Genomic DNA, 22,712 nt, shown 5'->3' with positions numbered 1-22,712 from the left:
GAGTTACTTGCTTATCCTTGGACTAGTGTATATGGACAACTTGATGGTACGAACCAACTAATTTAAGTTAATCAGAACCTACCTCTGTTGCTAGGAATGAGGTCAGTTCCATCCAACCCCACTCTTGGAATGGGGAAGCAGTATTTTCCCATCTGGGACTCACATGCCTCTTACAAGAAAGAAGGGGAATGGATGTTGGGCAGCAAATGAAGTTGCCCACAGCACCTCACACCTGTGTTTTACAAATACCATGAACTAAAATGAGAAGTTAGCTCCAGTAATTGGTCTCAGAACTACTCTGGAGGAACATACCAAGGTGATATTGCAGTTAATCCTTTGAGTAAATCACTCAAGAAAGCTGTGTGACTTGACAATGATGAAGCATAAAACAGATATTTTTGAGTGTTTTTAAGGAGACTAATGTTTCAGAAAGTTGCTTGTTTTGGAGGCGAAAAATCGGTAATAAGCTATGCAGAGAAAAATTGGAAGAAGCACACAATACAATGCCTGAAATTTAAGACATGAAGAGAATAGTTTGATTCTTAGAGAGTACAAATCTTCCAGTCTGCCCCAAATTGTAAAACTCACCTTCTCTTATCTGAGTTCCTGACATACTTCATGGCCTAAATCACTGTTTGGCAAAGGTAAGGCAATTTCTAGTTAAAAGAAACAGAGCAAGTACAAAATTCAGAACATTTTGATTTTACTCACTTTTTAAAAATCAGTTTTCACAGAGTAATACATGGTCCAAGTACCTTATAAAGGGTATAATTAAGGGAGTGAATGGGTGACGGGCACTGGGGGTTATTCTGTATGTTAGTAAATTGAACACCAATAAAAAATAAATTAAAAAAAAAAGAAAAAAAAGGTATAATTAATTACACTGGTAAAAGTAAAAATGTAGATTGTAGTTTACATATGATAACTTTAAAATTATGTTTGTTTGAAAATCAAATACCAACAGTGATTAAACATAAAAAACATCTTAATCTTTGAGAAATGTTTCCTATATCATGTGGAAAATGATGTGTGTGTGATCCTTACTACAAATTTATTTTAGTTTAGATGAAATTGAAATTTTTTTATCAAAGAGGTGTTTGACATCATACTTGCCTGGCAGTAGGTTCTTAACAAAATCTTGTAACAAAGATTAAATTATAATAGTAAGCATTTCAAAGCATGAGCTTTGCTCGTTATGTAATTCCTGATGAGAATCATATAAACAGTCAAGGAAAATTATTTTTACATGAGGCACGTGCATCAAGACGTGAGTCTTGGGTTGAGAATCCTTAAGATCTGTAATGTATTTTTTTTTTTTTTTTGGTTTGCTAGTTTATAAAGGCTATGAGCGCTCTAAGACCTATTTTGCTGCTTGTATCTCCAGTGGCAAATACAATGCCTGGCATAGAGTAAGTAGGTAGAGCACAATCAGTACTGGGGATTAAAACTGGAAATTACAGCACTAGCATGTGTCATGTAGTATAGTGTTTGGTGAACGAGGATAGGTCTAACTGTGGCAAATAGTCCAGAAATGTAAACATACAGTGACACAAGTAATCAAACGTTGTTAAGAGGGTAGGTTCTAAGCCTTCTCATCACAGGAAGAAATCTTTTTTTCCTTTTTATTGTATCTATATGAAATAATGGATGTTAATTAAACCTGTTGTAATAATCATTTCACAATACATGTAAATCAAACCATCATGTTATATGCCTTAGACCTTGTACAGTGATGTTTGCCCATTATTTCTCAATAAAACTGGAAAAAACTTAAAATTCAAATTGGCATTAAGGATATTTAAACCTTTCTCTACATGAAGCCATGATATATATATATATATATATATCATGAGATACCTATATATCTATATAGATAGATAGATGTATGATTATGATATACTTGACAAAGATTCTAGTAACTATGAAACTTTTTTCTCCCATCACGCACAGTGGATTCATTCTAAAATACATGCTTAATAGAGCATTAATAGAGTTGAAAATAAATTGTAGTACTTTGGGAAGTGGGACACTTTGGCTGTCTCTGTGAATTTAAAGCATAAATAGAATGCAGAAAGTACCTAAGGTGGATATATTTTAAAAACATTCGATCTTTCTTCCATAGGTTGGCATAAACACATTTATGCACAAAATCTGGGATTGAGCAACCCAATAAATGTATTTGCAAGGTATTCTCAATTCATAATTTAGGCACATGGAACTCTTAGTCATAGGGAAATGCAAAAAACCTCACCAAAACCAGAAGGCAGCTGGAAGAACACATTGAGCAGCTGGAAGAACACAGCACAGTTCTAGAAAAGATGAGTAGAGGACTCCCACAGCTTCATAGCCATATTTATCAATCTCATCATCATCATCATTATCACCTTTTAAAGTAGTACTTGAATTAGCTGACAAATATCTAGGATTGCTAAGCTGTTTCAGAGTACAGTCCATAATGATAGTGAATTCAGGCTTACTCTTTAGGACATTAATTTTCTGCCCGGTGAAGCAAGCCTCCATTTTACAGCAAGAATGCCTCCAAAATGCAGAAAATGCTAAGCTAGAACAAATACTGGAATGATTTATAGCAAAATTAATGCATGCCATCAGTCTCTTGGGTTGTGAAAGCCATCTCGTTGGCTGCCTAAGTATTAGATTTATGCAGTTTCTCTTCATGGTTTGCTCATCTAAACTATTCAGGATGAAACACTTTAAACCAGAAGAGCTGTCTGTGGTGGTATGCACTATGTGTTCACCTTACAATCCAATTATTGAGTAGATCCACAAATGTGTACATGCTGTCAGAGATAGAATAATTTGAGGTTATCCATTAGAGCAACAAGTCTCTGGCGAAATTACTAGGGTCAAATTGTCCTAGATACACATAATAGAATATTTTCACGAGTAGACTCTGGATGGTTTACAGTAGACTTTGCATTTGTAGTTGCATGTCTTTCCCTTTGCTCAGAAGAAGATTCCTTAAATTAAACGAGATACTCTGTTTCACCACTATGTATCAAAATTCAGTCTTAAAATGATGCTGTGTTTATTCTGAGCCTAAAGACTGCTTCACCACTGTATTAAGGTTTAGCTTAGAGGTAGACCATTGTAACAACACCTGTGACAGCTATTGTTTCCTCTAATAGGTAATAGAGTTTGACGATGGATCTGGATCAGTTCTCAGAATACAGCCCTTACGGACTCCGCGGGATGAGGCCATTTATGAATGTGTGGCCTCAAATAACGTGGGAGAAATAAGTGTATCCACTAGACTCACAGTTTTGCGTGGTAAGTACTCAAGTACAAAGTTGTAGCTTGTGTCATTTTTGAAATTCTGTATCCCTGATGTTCTTTTGTAGGACCACTAAAAAGATTAGAGTTGTCATGACGCTTAAATGGAAAATGAATTTAAATGCAATGTTTATAAGGGTGAAACTTTTAAACAGAGAGTGTGTGCCTTTTCTCATGGGTCTTGAAGAATGCTATCCAGGGAGGGAAAAGAAAATATCAGAGAAATGCTGAATTCCAATGCCAGAAAGCATCATGAATTTGGTAGAGTACCTAGAAAGGAAACAGGACGTGCTAGTCTTTTCATGTTAGTTAGCATTGTTTGTGTATGGATTTTTTGTACCAGGATTGGCCATTACTTTTTACAGATTACCACAGTTGACACTGATGTTTGCAAATTAAAGGGGCATCCTCTACCTAAAGATGAGTTCCTCATAAATGGAGGAATTGAGGAAAGCAAAGGCACCTTTTGTCTCTACATAAAAATATGTTTTTATTTCATTCTTTTATATTTCTGGAACTAACATCTGTTAATGCAAAGTGAGTGAAAACAGTGTGTCTCCTTCTGTGTTTCCTGCTACATGGCTTATGCAGTTTGACCAAAGTCTGAGATGACTTTCCAAAACTCTAATATAGTGGGTCTGCTTTCTAGACTTTCTTTAGAATGGCAGTACTAGAGAATAAAGGCTGGTGATTAATAATACTAGGTTATGTATCTCTACATCAACATTTTGTGTTTTGTTTGTTCTTTGTGTTTTGCTTTGAACTTCACTTCACGATTCCACCACATACGAGAATAGACTTTCTTAAGATGAAGGGAAGTGGAAAAGAGGGATCAAAATTTCATTACCACAGAGGAATATAACATGGATTAAGATAATTTGTTGTCCACTCTGTGTTTCCCATTGTGGGATGTATTTACTTTGTATGTTTTATAAAATAAAAAACATTTCCTTCTATATCTTTGATAATCTTTGATTACCAAAATCACTTAGTTAATCCAAGAAGCCTAGAAATTGAGATTATTTACTTACATATCTTAAAATATGTCTCAAATAATGTAGATATCTTACTAAATATCAGGAGAAATACTGAACAACTGGATATAGATATTTTAAATGCATGTAACAAAATGATGCTTAAAAACAAATAAATCAGATTTGAGCTACATTTCTATCCATTATGAGAAGCTATGTTTATACACAAAATTCACATACTTCTGTAAACACATTGAGATGTTGATAAAATATCTGCAAATAAACTGAATGCATGGTTAGGCTGGCAAATGAGGAAGAAGTTTCCAGGTGCTAAAAAACAAAGAGAAAATCTCCAGAGAATAGACAATAATAACCAAAAGGACTATATGTTTTAGGGCTGAGTTTTAGATCTGCAACAACACATAGGCCTATATAAAATAAAATGCAAGTAGGAAGAGCTAGACCAGCTTTTTGCATAAAGGTAAGAATTCTAGCACTGCTATAGTGGAACACTCAGAACCTAGAAGTGAACACAAAAACTGGTCAGATAACAGTGACTCTCACAGAGTGTGGAACAGGCCACCATGTAAGTACTCAGCCCACAGAGATGCCCCCACAATTCAGGATATGCAACCCCAGAGAAGGTCATTCATACCCAGGTGGGCTTGTAACTACCAATTCTAAAGCTTTCATGCAAGTTCTAATTCATGAAGGACAGTGAGCCCAATCAAGGAGAGTAGAACTCATAGTCTCTGAACTATAGATAATTGAACCACATGACTGGGTTTGGAAATAAATGTATTTTAAATGTATGAAAAGGTAATAGAAAGCTTGAAACCTCTCAGGCAAGAATAAGATATTAAGGGGGAAAAAAAAGAGCAGATGGGAGTTAGAGTCAGATTTTAGAATTGGAAGGAATCTTAGAGACTATGTTTATAAAGACTATAATATGTACCTCAAATTGCATGCACATTTCTGTGTACATGTACATATATATACACGTACATTTACATTTTATGTACATTTATATACATATATGTACATTTACATGTACATTTAAATTACATGTACATTTGTGTGTACATGTATATATATATTCCATGTTCACTCAGACTTAGCAGGTCTGAAAATTGTAGAATAGTTTCTTCAGGTGAACAGTTGAAGCAAACTCAGACTTATTTGTTGATCTTTTAAAATTTAAATCTTCATTTCTTCACCTAGTTTAGAACTAATGCTATATATAGACATTATGTTACAAAGGTACAATAAAATAAAATTTATCAAACACTTTTTTTTAACCTTCTAACTTTCATGAATTCACTCTTTACAAAGGAATAGTGACAATCATTTGGCTTGATTTAATCTTTATGCATTGATGAAGAGATTAGCAAAAACTTGGGAGGAAAATAATCACTTTACTTAGACTTTCACATGGATTTATGTTTTCCTGCCTCCCAATCTGATTAGGGTCCCCTGTTTCATCTACTTTTACTCAAGAGCTCCCCCATAAAATAAATACACGTGAGAATTTTTATATGATCTTGACTTTCTGTGTGCATAGCTGTCATATGTGAATATATTTGTATGAAATTTATGATTCTAGTAAAGATAGTAAAACCTTTTTTTAAGACTATGTTTAGTAATTTTGGAAATGTTTCATGAGAAAAACACAAAGGTATTCTAGAAAATGGAAAAGTAGTCTAAACATAACTTAGAATACTTTTCATATATCCCTGTGGGATAAAATAAATGGGTTGGGAATTATCTTTATTCCCTTTAGAGCTACCTCCTTGTTTAAAATTTCTAAATAACTATAATGCTCTTAAGAATAGTCTTGAAAAAAATTCCATTAGTAAAATCAGATTTGAAGCTTATGAACATGGTGAAGAGTTAATTAAAATGAATGTGAAGAATTTCATACTATACTTGGTGAGTTCTGTGCCCATTTTAAGTTCCCTTGCTTTTGCAGATCACCTTGGCAGATGCTCAAGCTCTGTGCTCTACCGTTGGTGAAACTGCCGTACACTTTGAGCCAGGGCCTCACATCAGATGCCCATTTCATCCACATGGGTCATTTACTTTTTCCTTACTTTGCTGACAATGCCAAAAATGTGCCAACTGTCATCATGGGTTTTGTCTAAGTAGACTGGATGGAGATCACTAATTTATTTCACACAGGCTACTAGAGAACCTAATTAATTGGAGATTTAAACATCTGAACTGTATGGCTAATGCAGAAGACATTGAAATAATACTCTGACCACCCATGTGCATTAAAGGGAGTATTTCAGGGGAAACTTTCCCTCTGTAGCTCTCTTCAAATTACCATAGCCCTGAAAAACTGTTTTCATAAGGAAGGATAACCACAAGCTCAGGCTGAGCATGCCGTGGAATGAGATATTTAGGCAATTACCACTTATGCACTGTGCACTGTAGTTCTTAGTAGAAGTAGTAGGAGAATGGGGAGTGGAATGCAGCACTTGTGGCCTCCAGGTCATATTTTATTTTTTTGGCTGCCCTGCCTATGGAAACAAGCAAAAACCAGCTCCCTCATTCTGCAGGACTAGGATGCTGATGTATCTCTTATACAGTGTTTTCCCTCTTGAGCAGAACTTTAAGTGAAGGCTTCGATGTCACTGAGAGGTTATAAAGAGCTGACACATGCCTAATTGTAGAATTTGAAGGTCTTTAGATTACAAATTAGGCTTTGAAGGGCACAAGTAGAACCAGAGAGGGTGGGTGCCTTAAGAAAGGATCATTATCTGGATGGGTTTAGTTCTTTCTGAATCTTTGGTTTACTGGTCATAATTTCTTACTAACCAAAGGTTGTCAGGGGGAAATCATGTAGTATAAATTATATAATGATAACTAGGAATGAAAATGTTTTCTCGGGTATGTGGTATCAGCCCCTGGGCAGGGGGAAGGGGGAAATGAGATTTTGCCAATTTTGCATCCAACTGTCTAACTAAATGTCATGTTTCTTTTTTTAAAAGAGATTTTATTTATTTATTCATGAGAGACAGAGACAGAGACAGAGATACAGGCAGAGGGAGAAGCAAGCTCCATCCAGGGAGCCGGATGTGAGACTCGATCCTGGGTCTCCAGGATCATGCCCTGGGCTGAAGGCGGCACTAAACCACTGAGCCAATCGGGCTGCCCCGTGTTTCTTGAATGTAGACATTTTTCAAGCAGTATTCAGAGAATATTCATATTATTGTCATCCAACACAGCATGTAATACATTATTTATTTAAGTTTAGCAGATTATTTTTGGAGATTTGTCCATTCCCAAATAGCACTACCCCCAAAACTACCACCAGCACTACCGCAACAAAACAGGGCATAATATATAACACTGTCACTCTCACCTACCTATTGGAAACTTGCTTTCTCGTAGAACACATATAAATTAAAATTATTGCCTAAAAAGATAACCAAATGTGAGATAATTTCATCACCTAGTTTTGCAGGTGTATTTTATGAAATTATGTTTGTGTTTACTCTGCACAAGTGCATCTTATTTTATGAATGGTCACCATCAAGACATAAGACAATATACAAAGTTCCTAAGTCTTGGTCACAGGTATTACAGGTCCAGCTCTCACTCTGTCCCAAAATAGTTGTGGCATCTTGAGCAAATGTGTTAACTTCCCTACTTCCCTATTCTTCTTCTTCTTCATTATCTTCACGAGCACAGAGAAGCAAAGACATCAGCCTGGATCACTGAGATCTCTTTTCTCTAGCTTCCTGTACTTCGGTAACATGCCTATTTCAGCAGCCACCTCTTGCGAGGTGGAAAAAATATGCTCCCTGAAGGTGACTGTAACTGAGATAGTAAAACACCAGTGAGCAGTTGGGTGAGACAGAGAAGGCATCTCATTGGGAAATGGAGAGAAATGTTTGCATAATATGTCGGTTTCAAAAAATGTAAGCCATTATAGCAGTTGTTAAAAAAAGAAAACAACAACTTTTACAATCTTTCAGGGAGAAGGCAGTCGACTATCTCCACCATTGTGCAGTACCCTGTGATCAGAATTAGCATGTTCATTACAGTCTCATTTTATTAATGCCTCTTTTTGAAGATGAACACAGTTGTCCCCGCTGTGAAAATGGTACTTTGCTGTTTATGTTCTAAAGTGGTCTCGGCTGGGGATCCAGGCTAGGAACATTAAAGAACAAAGCACAGCTGCTTGACTGTCAACACAAAAGGATTTTTATGAAAGACTGAAACAAAAGGAAGGGTGGCCAACACAGAACAAACTTGCTGACAATTATGGTACTGAGTGAAGATGACTTGAAAAGGCTTATAAAATAGTTGAGTAGTTGGAATAAATTGATAACAACATGGTAAAGCCTTTCTGTGTACTCCACTGCCTTACGGAGCCACATAACTACTCAGAAACGTCTGACTTTCGGTAGTGTGATCTTGAGTACTTAAAAATAACTGTTCTTTACATATTAGTGTTCATCAAGGCAGGAGCCCACGTGCACAGGTCCATGGGAGACTGTTGTAAGCAAAGACATGAAAACTGATAATATGGGGGGGGGGGGAAGTACACTTGTGAGCTGAGGTTTTTTCCTGTTTCCTTATGATCAGTCTTTTAAAGACCATTCTGTTGGTGATGGATGTTGCGTTCTTTGAATCATTATCACTAGTTTTTCCACACTGGGATTATATCTTAAAGGACACAGAGAGAATGGCTGCACTTGTAAATCATTGCATCTAAGTGATAAAATTTTTTCTTCTTTTGGCTTCCGATTATCTTTAACAATTTTAAAATGAATATTAAGTCATGTGAGTATTTGCTATAGATTGACTATTAGTGGCACTGTGGAAATGTCGATTTGGGAGGGAATTTGGCTTACTTAGCCTCATCTCTTATTTTTGATATAAGAAACTAAAGTCTAAAGAGTTTGAAATGATTTGTTTTCTTGGTCATACAGCTGAGATTTTCTTTGGGTTTCACCCAGTCAGAAATAATCCCTGCCCTATTATGTTGTGACAATGTATTCTAGCCCTTGGGTTATTTACTTTTGGTGTATTTATAAAAGATATTTTCCTGGAAGAATACAATATTCTTTCAGCTGATCAGCTACAGACAAGTATGACATGAAAGACAACAGTGCTAATGTGCCATGGGTGTGCAAAGTGTGGAAAAATCCTACCTTGATGCATAAATAAGAAATTGCTAAATATTTGGCAGTAGATACAAGTGGGTTCTCCAGAGAGAAGAATGAGTGTATGTATATACATACCTAAACACACACACACACACACACACACATATATATATATATATATATGATTTATTATAAGGAGATGGTTCATACTATTAAGAAGTCTCTCCCAAGATCTGCAGAATAAGTAGGTAAGCTGGAGGCCTCAGAGCTGATGATATAGTCTAAAAGTAGGCAGGCTTGAAACTCAGGAAGAGCCAAGGTTTCAGGATGAGCCTGAAGACAGGAATAAGCTAGTGTCTCATTTGGAAGGCAATTAAGCAGGAGGAATTCTCTTAGTGAGAGGAGGGTCATCCTTTTTATTCTATTCAGATCTTCAACTGATTGCATGAGATCCACTCATATTAGGATAGGCAATCTTCTTTACTGGCTCTATTGATTTAAATCTTAACCTCATCCAAACCCCTTACAGTAACATTCAGGGTAAGCTTGGGCTAAATATCTGGACATCTTATGGCCCATTCAAGGTGACACATGAAATTAACCATCACAAGTGGGTATAAACTATAGTACCTCGAATAGAGTAGAAGTAAAAAAGAGTAATAGAAGAAAATGAGGTTGGGACATGCTTCATTGGCTAAAGAGAGCAAACTACACAAGCAGGAAATCATGTGACTAAGTTAACATAAACGGTCTCTATATGAGTTGAAATTTGCAGAGGTTTGCTAAAATACTTAAAGTAATATAGCATACAATTGACAATCCTTTATGTATAATTGATGTTTATACTGTAAAACTGAATATTTAGTTGACTTTCATTGATAAAACTTGAACAATTAAAAAAATAAAATTTCTGGCTTTCAAAATTAGTTTTATTTTAAGCTACTAATTAAGATGTAGTTTTAAAAGTTGTGCATGCATAATTTATTGGGATTTAGGGCATACATATAGCATATGCCCCGTCTAGGGTTTAATTATCAAAATCCTAATTACATGTCTCCTTAAAAGAGCATGTAACTTACTTTATATTATTAAAAACAAACAATGACTTATGAGTTAATGCTACATTAAATATAAGTATGATGGCATGCATCCTAATTTTCTTAATATACTTTATTAAATAACAGGAAATTTTATTTATTTTTTTAGTTTTATTTTATTCATTTTTTAGTTTTTTTGTATATTTTTTATTGGACTTCCATTTGCCAATATATAGCATATCACCCAGTGCTCTTGCTGTCAAGTACCCCCCTCACTGCCCATCACTCAGTCACCCCAACCCCCCGCCCACCTCCCTTTCCACTATCCCTTGTTCGTTTCCCAGAGTTAGGAGTCTCTCATGTTCTGTCTCCCTCTCTGATATTTCCCACTCATTTTCTCTCCTTTCCCCTTTAATCCCTTTCACTATTTTTTATATTTTCCAAATGAATGAAACCATATAATGTCTGATCTTCTCCGATTGACTCACTTCACTCAGCATAATGCCCTCCAGTTCTATCCACGTTGAAGAAAATGGTGGTTATTTGTCATTTCTAATGGCTGAGTAATATTCCATTGTATACATAGACCACATCTTCTTTATCCATTCATCTTTCGATGGACACCGAAGCTCCTTCCACAGTTTGGCTACTGTGGACATTGCTGCTATAAACATTGGGGGTGCAGGCGTCCTGCCATTTCACTGCATCTGTATCTTTGGGGTAAATCCCCAACAGTGCAATTGCTGGGTCAAAGGGTAGCTCTATTTTTAACTCTTTGAGGAACCTCCACACAGTTTTCCAGAGTGGCTGTACCAGTTCACATTCTCACCAACAGTGCAAGAGGGTTCCCCTTTCTTCACATCCTCTCCAGCATTTGTTTCCTGTCTTGTTAATGTTCATCATTCTCACTGGTGTGAGGTGGTATCTCATTGTGGTTTTGATTTGTATTTCCTTGATGGCAAGTGATGCGGAGCATTTTCTCATGTGCTTGTTGGCCATGTCTGTGTCTTCTTTGGTGAAATTTCTGTTCATGTCTTTTGCCCATTTCATGATTGGATTGTTTGTTTCTTTGGTGTTGAGTTTAATAAGTTCTTTATATATCTTGGATACTAGCCTTTATCTGATAGGTCATTTGCAAATATCTTCTCCCATTCTGTAGGTTGTCTTTTAGTTTTGTTGACTGTTTCTTTTGCTGTGCAGAAGATTTTTATCTTGATGAAGTCCCAATAGTTCATTTTCGCTTTTGTTTCCCTTGCCTTCATAGATGTATCTTGCAAGAAGTTGCTGTGGCCAAGTTCAAAAAGGGTGTTGCCTGTGTTCTCCTCTAGGATTTTGATGGATTCTAAATAATAGGAAATTTAAAAAACTATTTTATCGGTGGTCTTTCTAAATGAAATTGTGTTTTAATTTATATGTCAAAACATTTCATGCTCTTGATTTTTAAACTTCATCCTTGCATTAAATACATATTTTCACACAATGAGTTTTTTCCTAACTAATAAATGTAGACCATCAAGTATAGCCCTGTTAATTTGTTTCTCATATTTGATGATATGTGTGTTAGGATGATAGATTTGATACTAGTTTGTGTTTTCCCAGAAGAGATCCTACATTTTAAAAAGTATAATGCCAAAAGAGCTGTTTAAAGAATGAAACTGGATCATGAGTGAGACTAGCAAAACAATATTAGCAGTTTTCAATTGACATGCACGTACTTTTTACTTGTGTGTTTGTTTAATTCCTTGGGTATCCATGGATCTATCATTTACCAGATAAGTAGATAATCATTTATGGTAAAAAATTTTATGGCTCTTAATAAAATTAGTTATAAATTGTCAGTACTTACACATTGTATAGTTAAACCAAAAATTTTGTTGGGGAGGTATATTTGTGTACATATATATGTGCATGTGTTTTTTCTACATGCAATATAGTGTATGTATGGCCTGTTTAATTTGCCTCATAGCACTTTTCACTATGTGAAATTATACTTCAGTTCTTAAAACTTTTATTTTATGTATCCTTCCTTTTGTGTATAAGCTCCATTGCATTTCTCTCTGGCCTAGAAATAATCCTAGCATTTCCTGGGCACCCAACAAATATTTGTGGAATGAGTGTATACATTTAAAACCATAGAGATGGTTGTGTAAACACATATGAGGCAGTAAGAGGCCATTTGGGCGGTAACTGAGATCATTATTCCCATGGACACTGTAGGATGAAGGTGAATTTGAGAACCAGAAAATCAAGACAGAAGACAGACAGAAAGGGAACTACCATGGAAACGGAGTATGGTTTGTAGCTAGATAGGCATGGGTTTATATCAAGAGTCCACTGTTTCTGACTCTATGGGATTAGACACGTTACGTGAGTCTAAACTTGAGGGTCCTCATCTTTAAAGTGTAGGATAAATCCTAGCTATATTTTAGGGTTGACTTTAGAAGTTAATGACGTAAATATGTAAAACATGTGGTGCAGTGATTAAAATATAAAAGTTGCTGAAAAATAGTAATTTTTTTCCTTCTCCTTTTATCGTCCATTTGAAGCTGAGCTGTTTAGTTTAGTCCTCTTGCCCACTGTTCAATCTCCAGCATCTAAGACAGTGCCTGGCACATAGTAATTAAAAAAAATGTTCATTAAGTGAATGCATGGCTATGACTATGGAAAGGGAGGATCAATAATCCTGGAAAAGAAGTGTGCAATGGCTTTATAACACATTGCTTACCACAAATAAATGAAAATTGGCTTTGCACATGGAAATAAGCAAAAACTACATGTGTGTTACCAAGTTATTTGGAATGACTAAAGATCATGTATTGGCACAATGATCTCTAATATGCAATATCAAGAAGTTTAGCTTCATTTTTTTCCTTCTTACACTTGTGCTTAATATTGTATTAACACATAGTTCTATAGTCTTCAGAATGCTTATACATTAGTACCTAGTAGGCAATTGCGTAGACTGCCTCTGTCAGAGTAGGGTCATATTTAAAATATAACCTCAGTTCTATTACATCTGGACTATACAAAGTCACAGAATAGATAAAAACTTATAATTGTTTTTAATGTCTGCAAAAACGCAGCATCATTATGTTATATATTTTAGAGGAAGGAAGAAAATTTCATACATCAAGACACTGGGATGGCACAGTTGGTTAAGCATCCGACTCGGATTCAGCTCAGGTCATGATCTCAGAGTTCCTGAGATTGAGCCCTGCATTAAGCTCTGCACTCAGCACAGAGTTGGCTTGGGATTCTCTCCTTCTCCCTCTACCTCTCACCCTATTGGAGCTCTCTTTTTTTCTCTCTCTCTCAAATAAAATAAATAAATAAAATCTTTAAAAAAAAGTCTCCTATATCATGTCAGTATTTAAAGAGATAATAGAAAAGATATTTTGTTGCTTAGTTTTGTTTTTGTCTTTTAGATTCCACTTTTGGCATAGCAGGTGATAGAAAGTGTGGTTATGAGTTCAGGTTCTGCTAGCAAGCAGGTCTGAATTCAAATCTTGACTCCATTATTTGCTCTGTTGCTATGTACACACTTCTCAACCTCTCTGAACTTCAGCTTGTTTATTTGTCAAGTGGAGATAATAAGAAAAATTGCTACCTAAACTTGAAAGATCACAGATGATCCACATAAAGCTTTTTAGCAAAGTGCTAGGCCCTCAGTAAATGTGAGTCATTGTGAATATCATTATCTTCACCAATATTATTACTACCAGTACTATTATTATAATTATCAATAAATAATTTTAAATTATTTTGATTAAAGATCACTGCCATATGTGTGAAGCAAAATTTTCTGGTGCAAGCAGAACCAATTTTCTAAGTCTAGAAAGACATATAATTTTATAGTCAGTAAGTCGGGCTGCCTTGTCCACTAAATAATCCTTTAGTCTAGATGGGTGAGCCACCAATTGACTACTTTGGCTCCACAGTCTTTTTTTTTTTTTTTTTTAAGTCAGTGGGTTTTTTTTTTATTTTCTTATTTTTTTATTTTAAAGATTTTATGTATTTATTAGAGACACAAAGAGACAGAGAGAGAGAGGCAGAGACACAGGCAGAGGGAGAAGCAGGCTCCATGTAGAGAGCCCGACATAGGACTCGATCCGGGGTCTCCAGGATCAGGCCCTGGACTGAAGGCTGCGCTAAACCGCTGAGCCACCAGGGCTGCCCCTCCACAGAGTGTTTGAATTTGAATGTCATTCATTCCCTTATAAGTGATTGAGGAGTATAATTTGGAGAAATGAAGTGAAGCTTTTCTTTCATCCTACACAGAGTTATCTTCATGCTTAGACTGGACATTTCGAGAGGGCAGGGCTTTGTTTTGCCCAAGATTGAGCACACAGTGCCATGCTTGACACATTATAAATTTTCAGTAAATATTTGTTGATTGAGTGAACAAATGACAAGTTTAATAAAGAATTTCTAAATGTTTTGGTTTCTTCCAGAACTACTTTATCTTGGGTTTTATTTTAAAAAACTCAGAAATAATTGAATATGTATATGTTTCTTCCACATTAGAATAAGCACACAGTGCATGAAAAGCAATTTGTATTACTCATTAATTTATTGATTTGATGATATAGTTCCCCCTCATCCCAGGGATTATATTAGGGCCCAGCCCTTAATAAAAAATAAAAAATAAAAAATAAAAATATAAAAATAAAAATAAAAAATAAAAAATAAAAATAAAAAATAAAAAATAAAAAATAAAAAATAAAATAAAAATAAAAAATAAAAAGATAGAAAAGACTTTACTACCACCTGCCTTCAAGGAAGCTACAATCTCTTGACAAGGAACCATAATTTTAGTTATAATGACAAGGCAGTTATACATATAATACTGTGGTTGGGGATAATGAAGTCTATTTTTAGAAGTGTGTTCACAGGAATTCAGCTTATACCTTTCTAAGCTAGTCCCTGCATAAGAATTTATGTTTCCTTGAGTATCCCATCAATATGACAGTAAGGTTTGTTGAAATGTAAGATGTGTTTGACATATGAGGCCTCAAGTGACAGAAAAATTAAACTCACCTTTTTTTTCTGATGAATAAAAATGTTCTGAGGGAAAATTATATTTTATTCATAGGATGATTGGGGATATACTTTGCTTGAGTTTTGAGAAAATATGATGCAATAAAAAAAACTTAAGTCATTACCTTCAAAGTAATATTCCCATTTGTTTCTCTCTCAACTAATAGTAAAAGGGATTTTTATGGCTGCATTTACCATTTTTTATGACTCCTTTTTGCTCTAGGTGGAGATGACAAAGCATACCTAACTATGAAATGATTTTAATAAAATATCTTAAAACATTTTCTCCTTCAAAAGACTTCATTAAACAAAATTGATTTTCATAATAAAATATTTATTTATTAAAAAGATGGGAGGTGAGATGTTTTTACCCTTGAGGAAAAGTCATTAGCATATACTCCAAAACAGGAACATTCTTAGATACATTGCTTCCTAAGGCAACTTGGGTTGGAGCCCTGTACCCTAAAGGATCTTCTGTTTACACTCAGCGTTTATGCATGTCATTATATCTTATGATGACAGATCTGAATTTCCAGATATTGCAAAGCCTATTATAAACTGACATCAAGTGCTGGAGCTGATTTATTGGGGGGTCCTGTTAATCTTTGTGGCAAAGATGCATTAATAAAGTTAGCATTCAATTGGCTCAACAGCAAATGGAATTCCCTCATCTCAGTTTACAAACAGATAAATCATTGCCTAGGAGAAAGAGTCCACTCTGACTTATTTTTCACAATAATTTACCATAAACCCATGACAAAGAGCCAAGGAGGAGGTTTAATGCTAGCCAGAAGGACTGGGGTTTTGCCCAGAAAAACTGGAGCTTGGGTTAATCTTGTCCTAGTTCCCTATCAACATGTTTAAAATATGGCTCTGATAATTTAAAAAGAAACAAGATTATGTTAACATATGTTTCAAACAAGCCCGATTACATGCAGACAGAATTGATCAGGCTCGGGAGCCTTTCTTCTTATATGCTTCAGTGATAAATTCTTGGTCAAAGACCCCTACCAAACTATCAACTGTTTTCTGATGCCAGAAAATCTATCGGGAATGGTAGAGGGGAAGTAATCTGACATGGAATTGAGGTAGAGACAGATTTATCCCTGTAGCTAAGGAAGCTTCAGTGTCAAGGCTCTTGCTTGCACAATGCCTATCAAAGCCCTGGGAGGGCCCAGGAGTATTCAGTTGATTAAATGTGTTTTTGTTTTTTTTTTCCTAAAATTTGTGAAAGTAGTATTTTTGCTTTCATTTTCATAAAGTAGGTCTCTAAAATTTTATAAACTTCAGACTTTACAAAATCTGTCTCTATCACTGAGATAACACCAAGGGAAAGAAGATCTGCTTTCTGTTTTATATTGATAAAAAAAAATGTCCACACGAATGCACAGATGTGAGTCTAACATGGAAGAGCTAATGTCTTTCTTGACTCATCCTCCATTATGATTAGCATTGGAATTAAAAGGATTTGCCCGATGTTTATAATCCTGAGTCCCTAAGTTTATGAAGAATATCTTAGCTTGGTTTTCTTCCTCTTCTGTTTAACATACAGTAGTACTTATGCAATGAGTGCAGTACTGCTCTATCCCAGAACAGTGGGCTGTGCACTCTTCGTAGGCATTCTGAGTAGTAACCAAACTTAATCTAGATGCTCTTATTCCTCCATTCTATTTGTTTTTTTTTTATTTTATTTATTTATTTATTTATTTTTATTTTTTTTATTTTTATTTATTTTTTTTTTATTATTCCTCCATTCTAAAAGGCTGTTTTTTCCCATTGCTTCTTCCATGGAATATCACCACCACTACCATCACTGAGACAAAAATTATATTTTCTGCAAGAGACTATGTATACATTATCTTAATATAATCTAGTTCTAACGTTTGGTGTTATTACTTACTAAAATTTAGCAGATGGATTTCTGAGCTTATTCTCTGTGAATATATAGTCTGTGAATATATATATATATAGTCTTTTCTGTCAAAGAAGAGATGAAGAGAAGTGCAGAAGTGGTGGGGGTCTGCTTCCTTCAAGGTTTCTTCTGTAAAATGAATATTTAAAAGATCTTCAGATTCCCCTTCTCAATATTGGATGGAGAAAGAAAGAGTGGAAGAGAAGAAGGAAGGAAGGAAGGAAGGAAGGAAGGAAGGAAGGAAGGAAGGAAGGAGAAAGAAAGAAAGAAAGAAGAAAGAAAGAAAGGAAAGAAAGAAAGAAAGAGAAAGAAAGAAAGAAAGAAAGAAAGAAGAAAGAAAGAAAGAAAGAAAGAAAGAAAGAAAGAAAGAAAGAAAGAAAGAAAGAAAGAAAGAAAGAAAAAAGGAAGGAAAGGGGAGAAAAAAGATTCCTACAGAATTAATAATCACCAAGCATGTAAGTCAGTCTGGGGATGTGTGAATTTTAGTATATAAGCATTCCCTCTATTAGATCCAGAAGATCCTTAACTCTGAAAGAGAAGACAGCTTAGTACATGATGACTACCAAGGGAGGTTCCCAGTTCACAGGAACCAAAGTTCAGAAGTTGCTTGACCGAAATCTCTTAGTATTAAATGTGATTTATTAAGGAGGTTTTCTGACTCCAAATCCCATTCTCTGGTCACTCCCTATCTTATGTTGTCTTTTAGTTGCAAAGGGTACAGTTGAGTGTAAAGAGACATGGATGAATAAGAGAGATTAGGTGGTGTTGTTGTTGTTGTTCCCTAGTAGAGGAATGAGAATGTGTGAAAAATATCTTAATAATAGTGAGAGGGGCCACTGGATTGGTTGTTTAGGGGCATTTTGTCATAATCTTTGAACTTCTTCTTAACAAAGGTAGAAAGAGAGCTCTGAGAATAGGAGAGGGTGGGATGGTGTGGAATAAAGAGATGGACGCAAAGAAAATGCATTAAAACATGTGCAGTTTAAGGAAGACTTCAGGACCCCCAACAGGCTGATTTCAAGAGTGCTTCCTAAATGTCTGTCTTGTCTAACCACAGGAAATTAGAAGGTAAGCACTGGTCATGTCAGTTGTTGGAACTGAGTTGACTTTCCCTTTAAAACCTCTGGTTGATAGAGATTACCAAGATCCCTTACCACCAGTCTAATAATCTCACAAGAAAATAGTTCTCCGTCACTAAGAAAATTTTTCAGAGAATCTCTGAGCACCATTCATGACTTTGTAAACAATATATTTTCATGAAAATGAAAAGCTCAACATCAGTTTTGTTTGTTCTTATTCAATATTATCAGTTATTAGAATTGCTGAGCTAATTGGAAAATACCAAGACCTTTGTATTTATAGTCTTTATTTAGTCTTTATCAGAGAATCAGAGGCATGGTAATCTCTTTTTCAGAGCTCAACTATCTTACCATTAGGGGAAAATATTCTCTTTGCTATACCCCACAGAGGGCTATTTTGTGAAGGAAGTGTTCTTTCACTGTCTGTCTTGAACAGCGGTTGGTGGAAGCTTTACATGTCTTACTGTTGAGGAGGTGACTTTAAATTCTTATTTTAGGTAAAAGCATCTGCAAATTAAGACTGCAGAAAGCAGCAGTAAGAAGATCCTCACAGTTCTACTCAGTTGGACAATTCTTCATTACACTGACAATTTAATTGGGTGTAAAAAGAAATGGCAATTTAAAATCAAGGTCTTTAAGTGGGACAACCTACCAGTTTCAGAGTCAGTATTTTTAAAAAAATCAACAAGACTCAAAAAAAGTACATCTTTAGTCCTCTAGTTAGTTATTTCCTATTGAGTATGTTCTGTGCTGAAATTACCCCATTAGATGTGCCTTTTAATGGCAACTTTTGCAAAAGAGTTTGAAGATGGAGAGCAGAAGAAATTGAATTCACCTTTTTATGCAGGCATGAAGACACACATAGAAATGCTTCCTCTTATGAAAGTTTATTCACTCAGTTTATTATTATTTTGGTGCTTCAATGCCTGTCTAGTGTTCTAATTCAAGTAACGTGGATGTTTTTGGTAATTTTAAATAGGAATGAAATTGATCTACTTATCTCATGAGGGAGAGATTGTATTTGACTTATCTATGCTTGTATTCCCAGCACAGAAGGTGCTACAGAGTGTGCACTCAGAGATTTGTTGAAATAATGTGTCAGGCAAACTTTACAAGTCGGAATTGCTTAAGTGACATAGATGAAGTTGACTGTAGCCTAGTATTTAGGAAGAGAAATAAATACCTCCATATATCCGATTTTACACATTCACTTGATGAGTGGTCATCAGATTTCTCCAAACTGAGCCTACAGTTCATTCTCCTGAGAACTGTACAACTATCAGCTCCCTCAGGTTATAAGAAGGTACTCCATACACCAGCCCTTATCAGTTGCACTAGGTAGACATTTCCCTTCTCCTCTTCTTCTTTTTATCTTCTTTCCTCTCTCTCTCCCTTCTTTCCACCAATATTTTAGATGATTGTAATTAGTAGCCATCAGTTTGCTTTACATCCTGTGAGTTGCCTAAATTTCATGAATTCTCAGATGGAAATATATTTATTTCCTTTATACAGAGGGACTGTGTTAAAAATATTTTTAAAGATGAATATTTTGGACAAAAGCTACAGAAAGTAGAGGATGGTTGTGCTTATAAGGGTGTTTGAATAAATGTTATTTTGTACACTATTAGACCCAGTTAAACCATTATCAACTAAATTGTTTCTAAATAAGAAAGTGGCTATGTATGTGCCAGCTGAAGTTCTGGATGCGTTTTGGATCAGCTGGGGATTATGTCCTCAGCAACACAGAGGACATAATCACTCCAGGAAGATTACTAGCACAGCTAAATTGTTGACATGTTTAGTCAGAGTAATTCAGAGAGAGAGAGAGAAAAAAAAAAAAAAAAACTAAGAAGAAAACTTCATAGACCTCTGACCTACCAAGAGTTACCTCTCTCTCTTGAAAGATGGTTCTGTGTATGAGATAAACTGATTGGGTATCTCAATTTGAGTCAAATTACAGATATGATAGATACAATCCACAACCGTTTTTGATGAGAAACAGTGAATTCCTTTTCACATTTGCCATCACTATTAATTCTGTTAGCCATAGGCCATGATTGAGAATCTCACCTCTGTTTATCATTCTTTATTCAGTCTTCCATAGGATCTGATGTAAGGTATCAGTGTATTCAGTTTTGACATGCTCTGTTCTTTAACACACTGGCTTTCAAATTCCATGAAAAGATGGTTGCTATAAAACTTATAAGCAAAGAATTAATTAAATATTAAGTACAAAATGTTATTGGAGACCAATATTTGTGAACACCAATATTAGTTTTTTTTTTTAAGATTTTATTTATTTATTCATGAGAGACAGAGCAAGAGAGAGAGGGAGAGAGAGAGGCAGAGACACAGGCAGAGGGAGAAGCAGGCTCCATGCAGGGAGCCCAATGTGGGACTCAATCCCGGGACTCCAGGATTATGCCCTGGGTCGAAGGCAAGCGCTAAACTGCTGAGCCACCCAGGGATTCCCGAAGACCAATATTTGATGAAATTTTAAAAATGGAGATACTCACCTAGCTCATCTGCCAGGTTAAATTTGAAAAGTTTCCTAACATCTCAGCACTCTTATAAGCTCTGTTGTCTTTTTGACAAGCTCATTGGCCCATTGGAATTTGTTTGATTTGTACTTATGATCCAGTACCTAAGATACCCTTAATTTCTCAAATAATTAGGAAATCTAATGTTTCATCATGAAGGGGATGATAATATATGTCAATACTAGATTAGTAATTCACTTCTGTATCCTTGGAGTTGCTTAATTTACTTCTTTATAAAATAGCAAAATTCTTATTTATAACCTTCTCTTTAAAGTTTGGGGAAAGTGTGTGGACAGGAGAAAATGAATGATTTAAATGATACTAAATCAGTCAGAATTATTTTCTCTGTGGAGATAGGGTCACGACTATGATACAACACAGATTAGCTAACATATATTGATATTTTATTGAAGCTATAATATGTATTGATTCCATGTTGAAAATTTTGAGCAAGTGTCTTTGGAATGAGGTAAAGGAATGAAAATCATTATTTCTCGATAATACATTTATTATTTGAGGCAAGCATTTTCCTCTCTAATTGATTTTGTTTTAAATGCCAAGTCATTTTACCCCCTAACTTTGAGTCATAATAAAGCTATTAAATAGAAGACATAAAAAGGCACTGAAGGTATATAGATACCATGCTGGATTTTCTGGATAGGAAATTCACTTAAAATGGTCTTGGTGGGGAATCCTGGGTAGCTCAGCAGTTTAGCGCCTGCCTTTGGCCCAGGGCATCATCCTGGAGTCCCGGGATTGAGTCCCACACCGGGCTCCCTGCATGGAGCCTGCTTCTCCCTCTGCCTGTGTCTCTGCCTCTCTCTCTCTCTCTCTCTCTCTGTCTTATAAATAAATAAATAAAATATTTTTAAAAAATAGTCTTGGTCTTATTGGACATTGTTATCTCTGAGGTCGGTCTGTTAAGTGATGCTTATGAAAACATAGCTAAACTTTTTTTAATAGAAGAGTGACTTTTTTTCTCAAAACACCATGAAAGGCCATTGTCGACATCTAAAAGGATAAATGAAATGATAATAGGCCTAATTTGAATAGCTCTTTCTTCATGTTTAAATAGAAGTGATAGCTTACTTTACCAAAGTGAGCATACTTGGTTTTGCATGAATACTTGGTGTACTTACTATGCTCTCCTTGAAAAATTTGGGCCATAAGGTTTAATTGCATCTCATCAAGCAAATAGACTTGGAGGTATATTCTCTGAGCAGTGGCCTCCCACAGCTCCCAATAATGCTAATGGGAGTTACACATGTGTATTGAGGAGAGAATAATACAGCCTTTGAAGTTGGAGTTGCTAATTGAGTGCTTTCTTCAGCTATGCTCAGCTTCAGTCTACAAGGTCTAAGATGTCAGGCTCTCTAAAGCCCCCAGAACATTATCATTGCAAACTGCAGACTGGCAGTGAAAGAAGCAGGGAGGGAAAAAGAGAGAGAAAGCTCTCCCTTGAATGGAGAAAGAATTTTCAAGCCAAACAAAAGGAGCAAAGAAGTCTCAAGAATGGATACTCCTATCCTCTAATGTGGCTTAAGTTAGTTTAGTTTAGAAAGTAGGAAAGTTGTAGGCCCTTTCCTTTGGGAGAGCTGCCTACCCTATGCAGATTCTTTGTGGAGTTTGGGGACTACTCAGAACTGAATGATATGCAGCTCCATCTTGCACTTTGGCCAACGGACAGAGAAGCACTTGTCCTTGTACGTGATTTGATCATGT

General features: G+C 35.5%; 1 protein-coding gene across 37 annotated transcripts in view; it reads left to right on the top strand.

The window, feature by feature from the left end:
• The window catches only part of PTPRD (protein tyrosine phosphatase receptor type D), a 2,191,141-nt gene that overhangs the window by 1,881,150 nt on the left and 287,279 nt on the right, over nucleotides 1-22,712 (top strand). For all 37 annotated transcript variants that reach the window (XM_077911920.1, XM_077911956.1, XM_077911938.1 and 34 more), the window contains one exon: nucleotides 3,147-3,288. In XM_077911920.1, the coding sequence (XP_077768046.1) occupies nucleotides 3,147-3,288 (142 nt within the window). The remainder of the gene's footprint in view (nucleotides 1-3,146; nucleotides 3,289-22,712) is intronic.

Source organism: Canis aureus, chromosome 10, assembly GCF_053574225.1.
Source record: "Canis aureus isolate CA01 chromosome 10, VMU_Caureus_v.1.0, whole genome shotgun sequence".
In the NCBI taxonomy this organism is placed as follows: Eukaryota; Metazoa; Chordata; class Mammalia; order Carnivora; family Canidae; genus Canis; species Canis aureus.
This window is presented reverse-complemented; position numbering and strand designations above follow the sequence as displayed.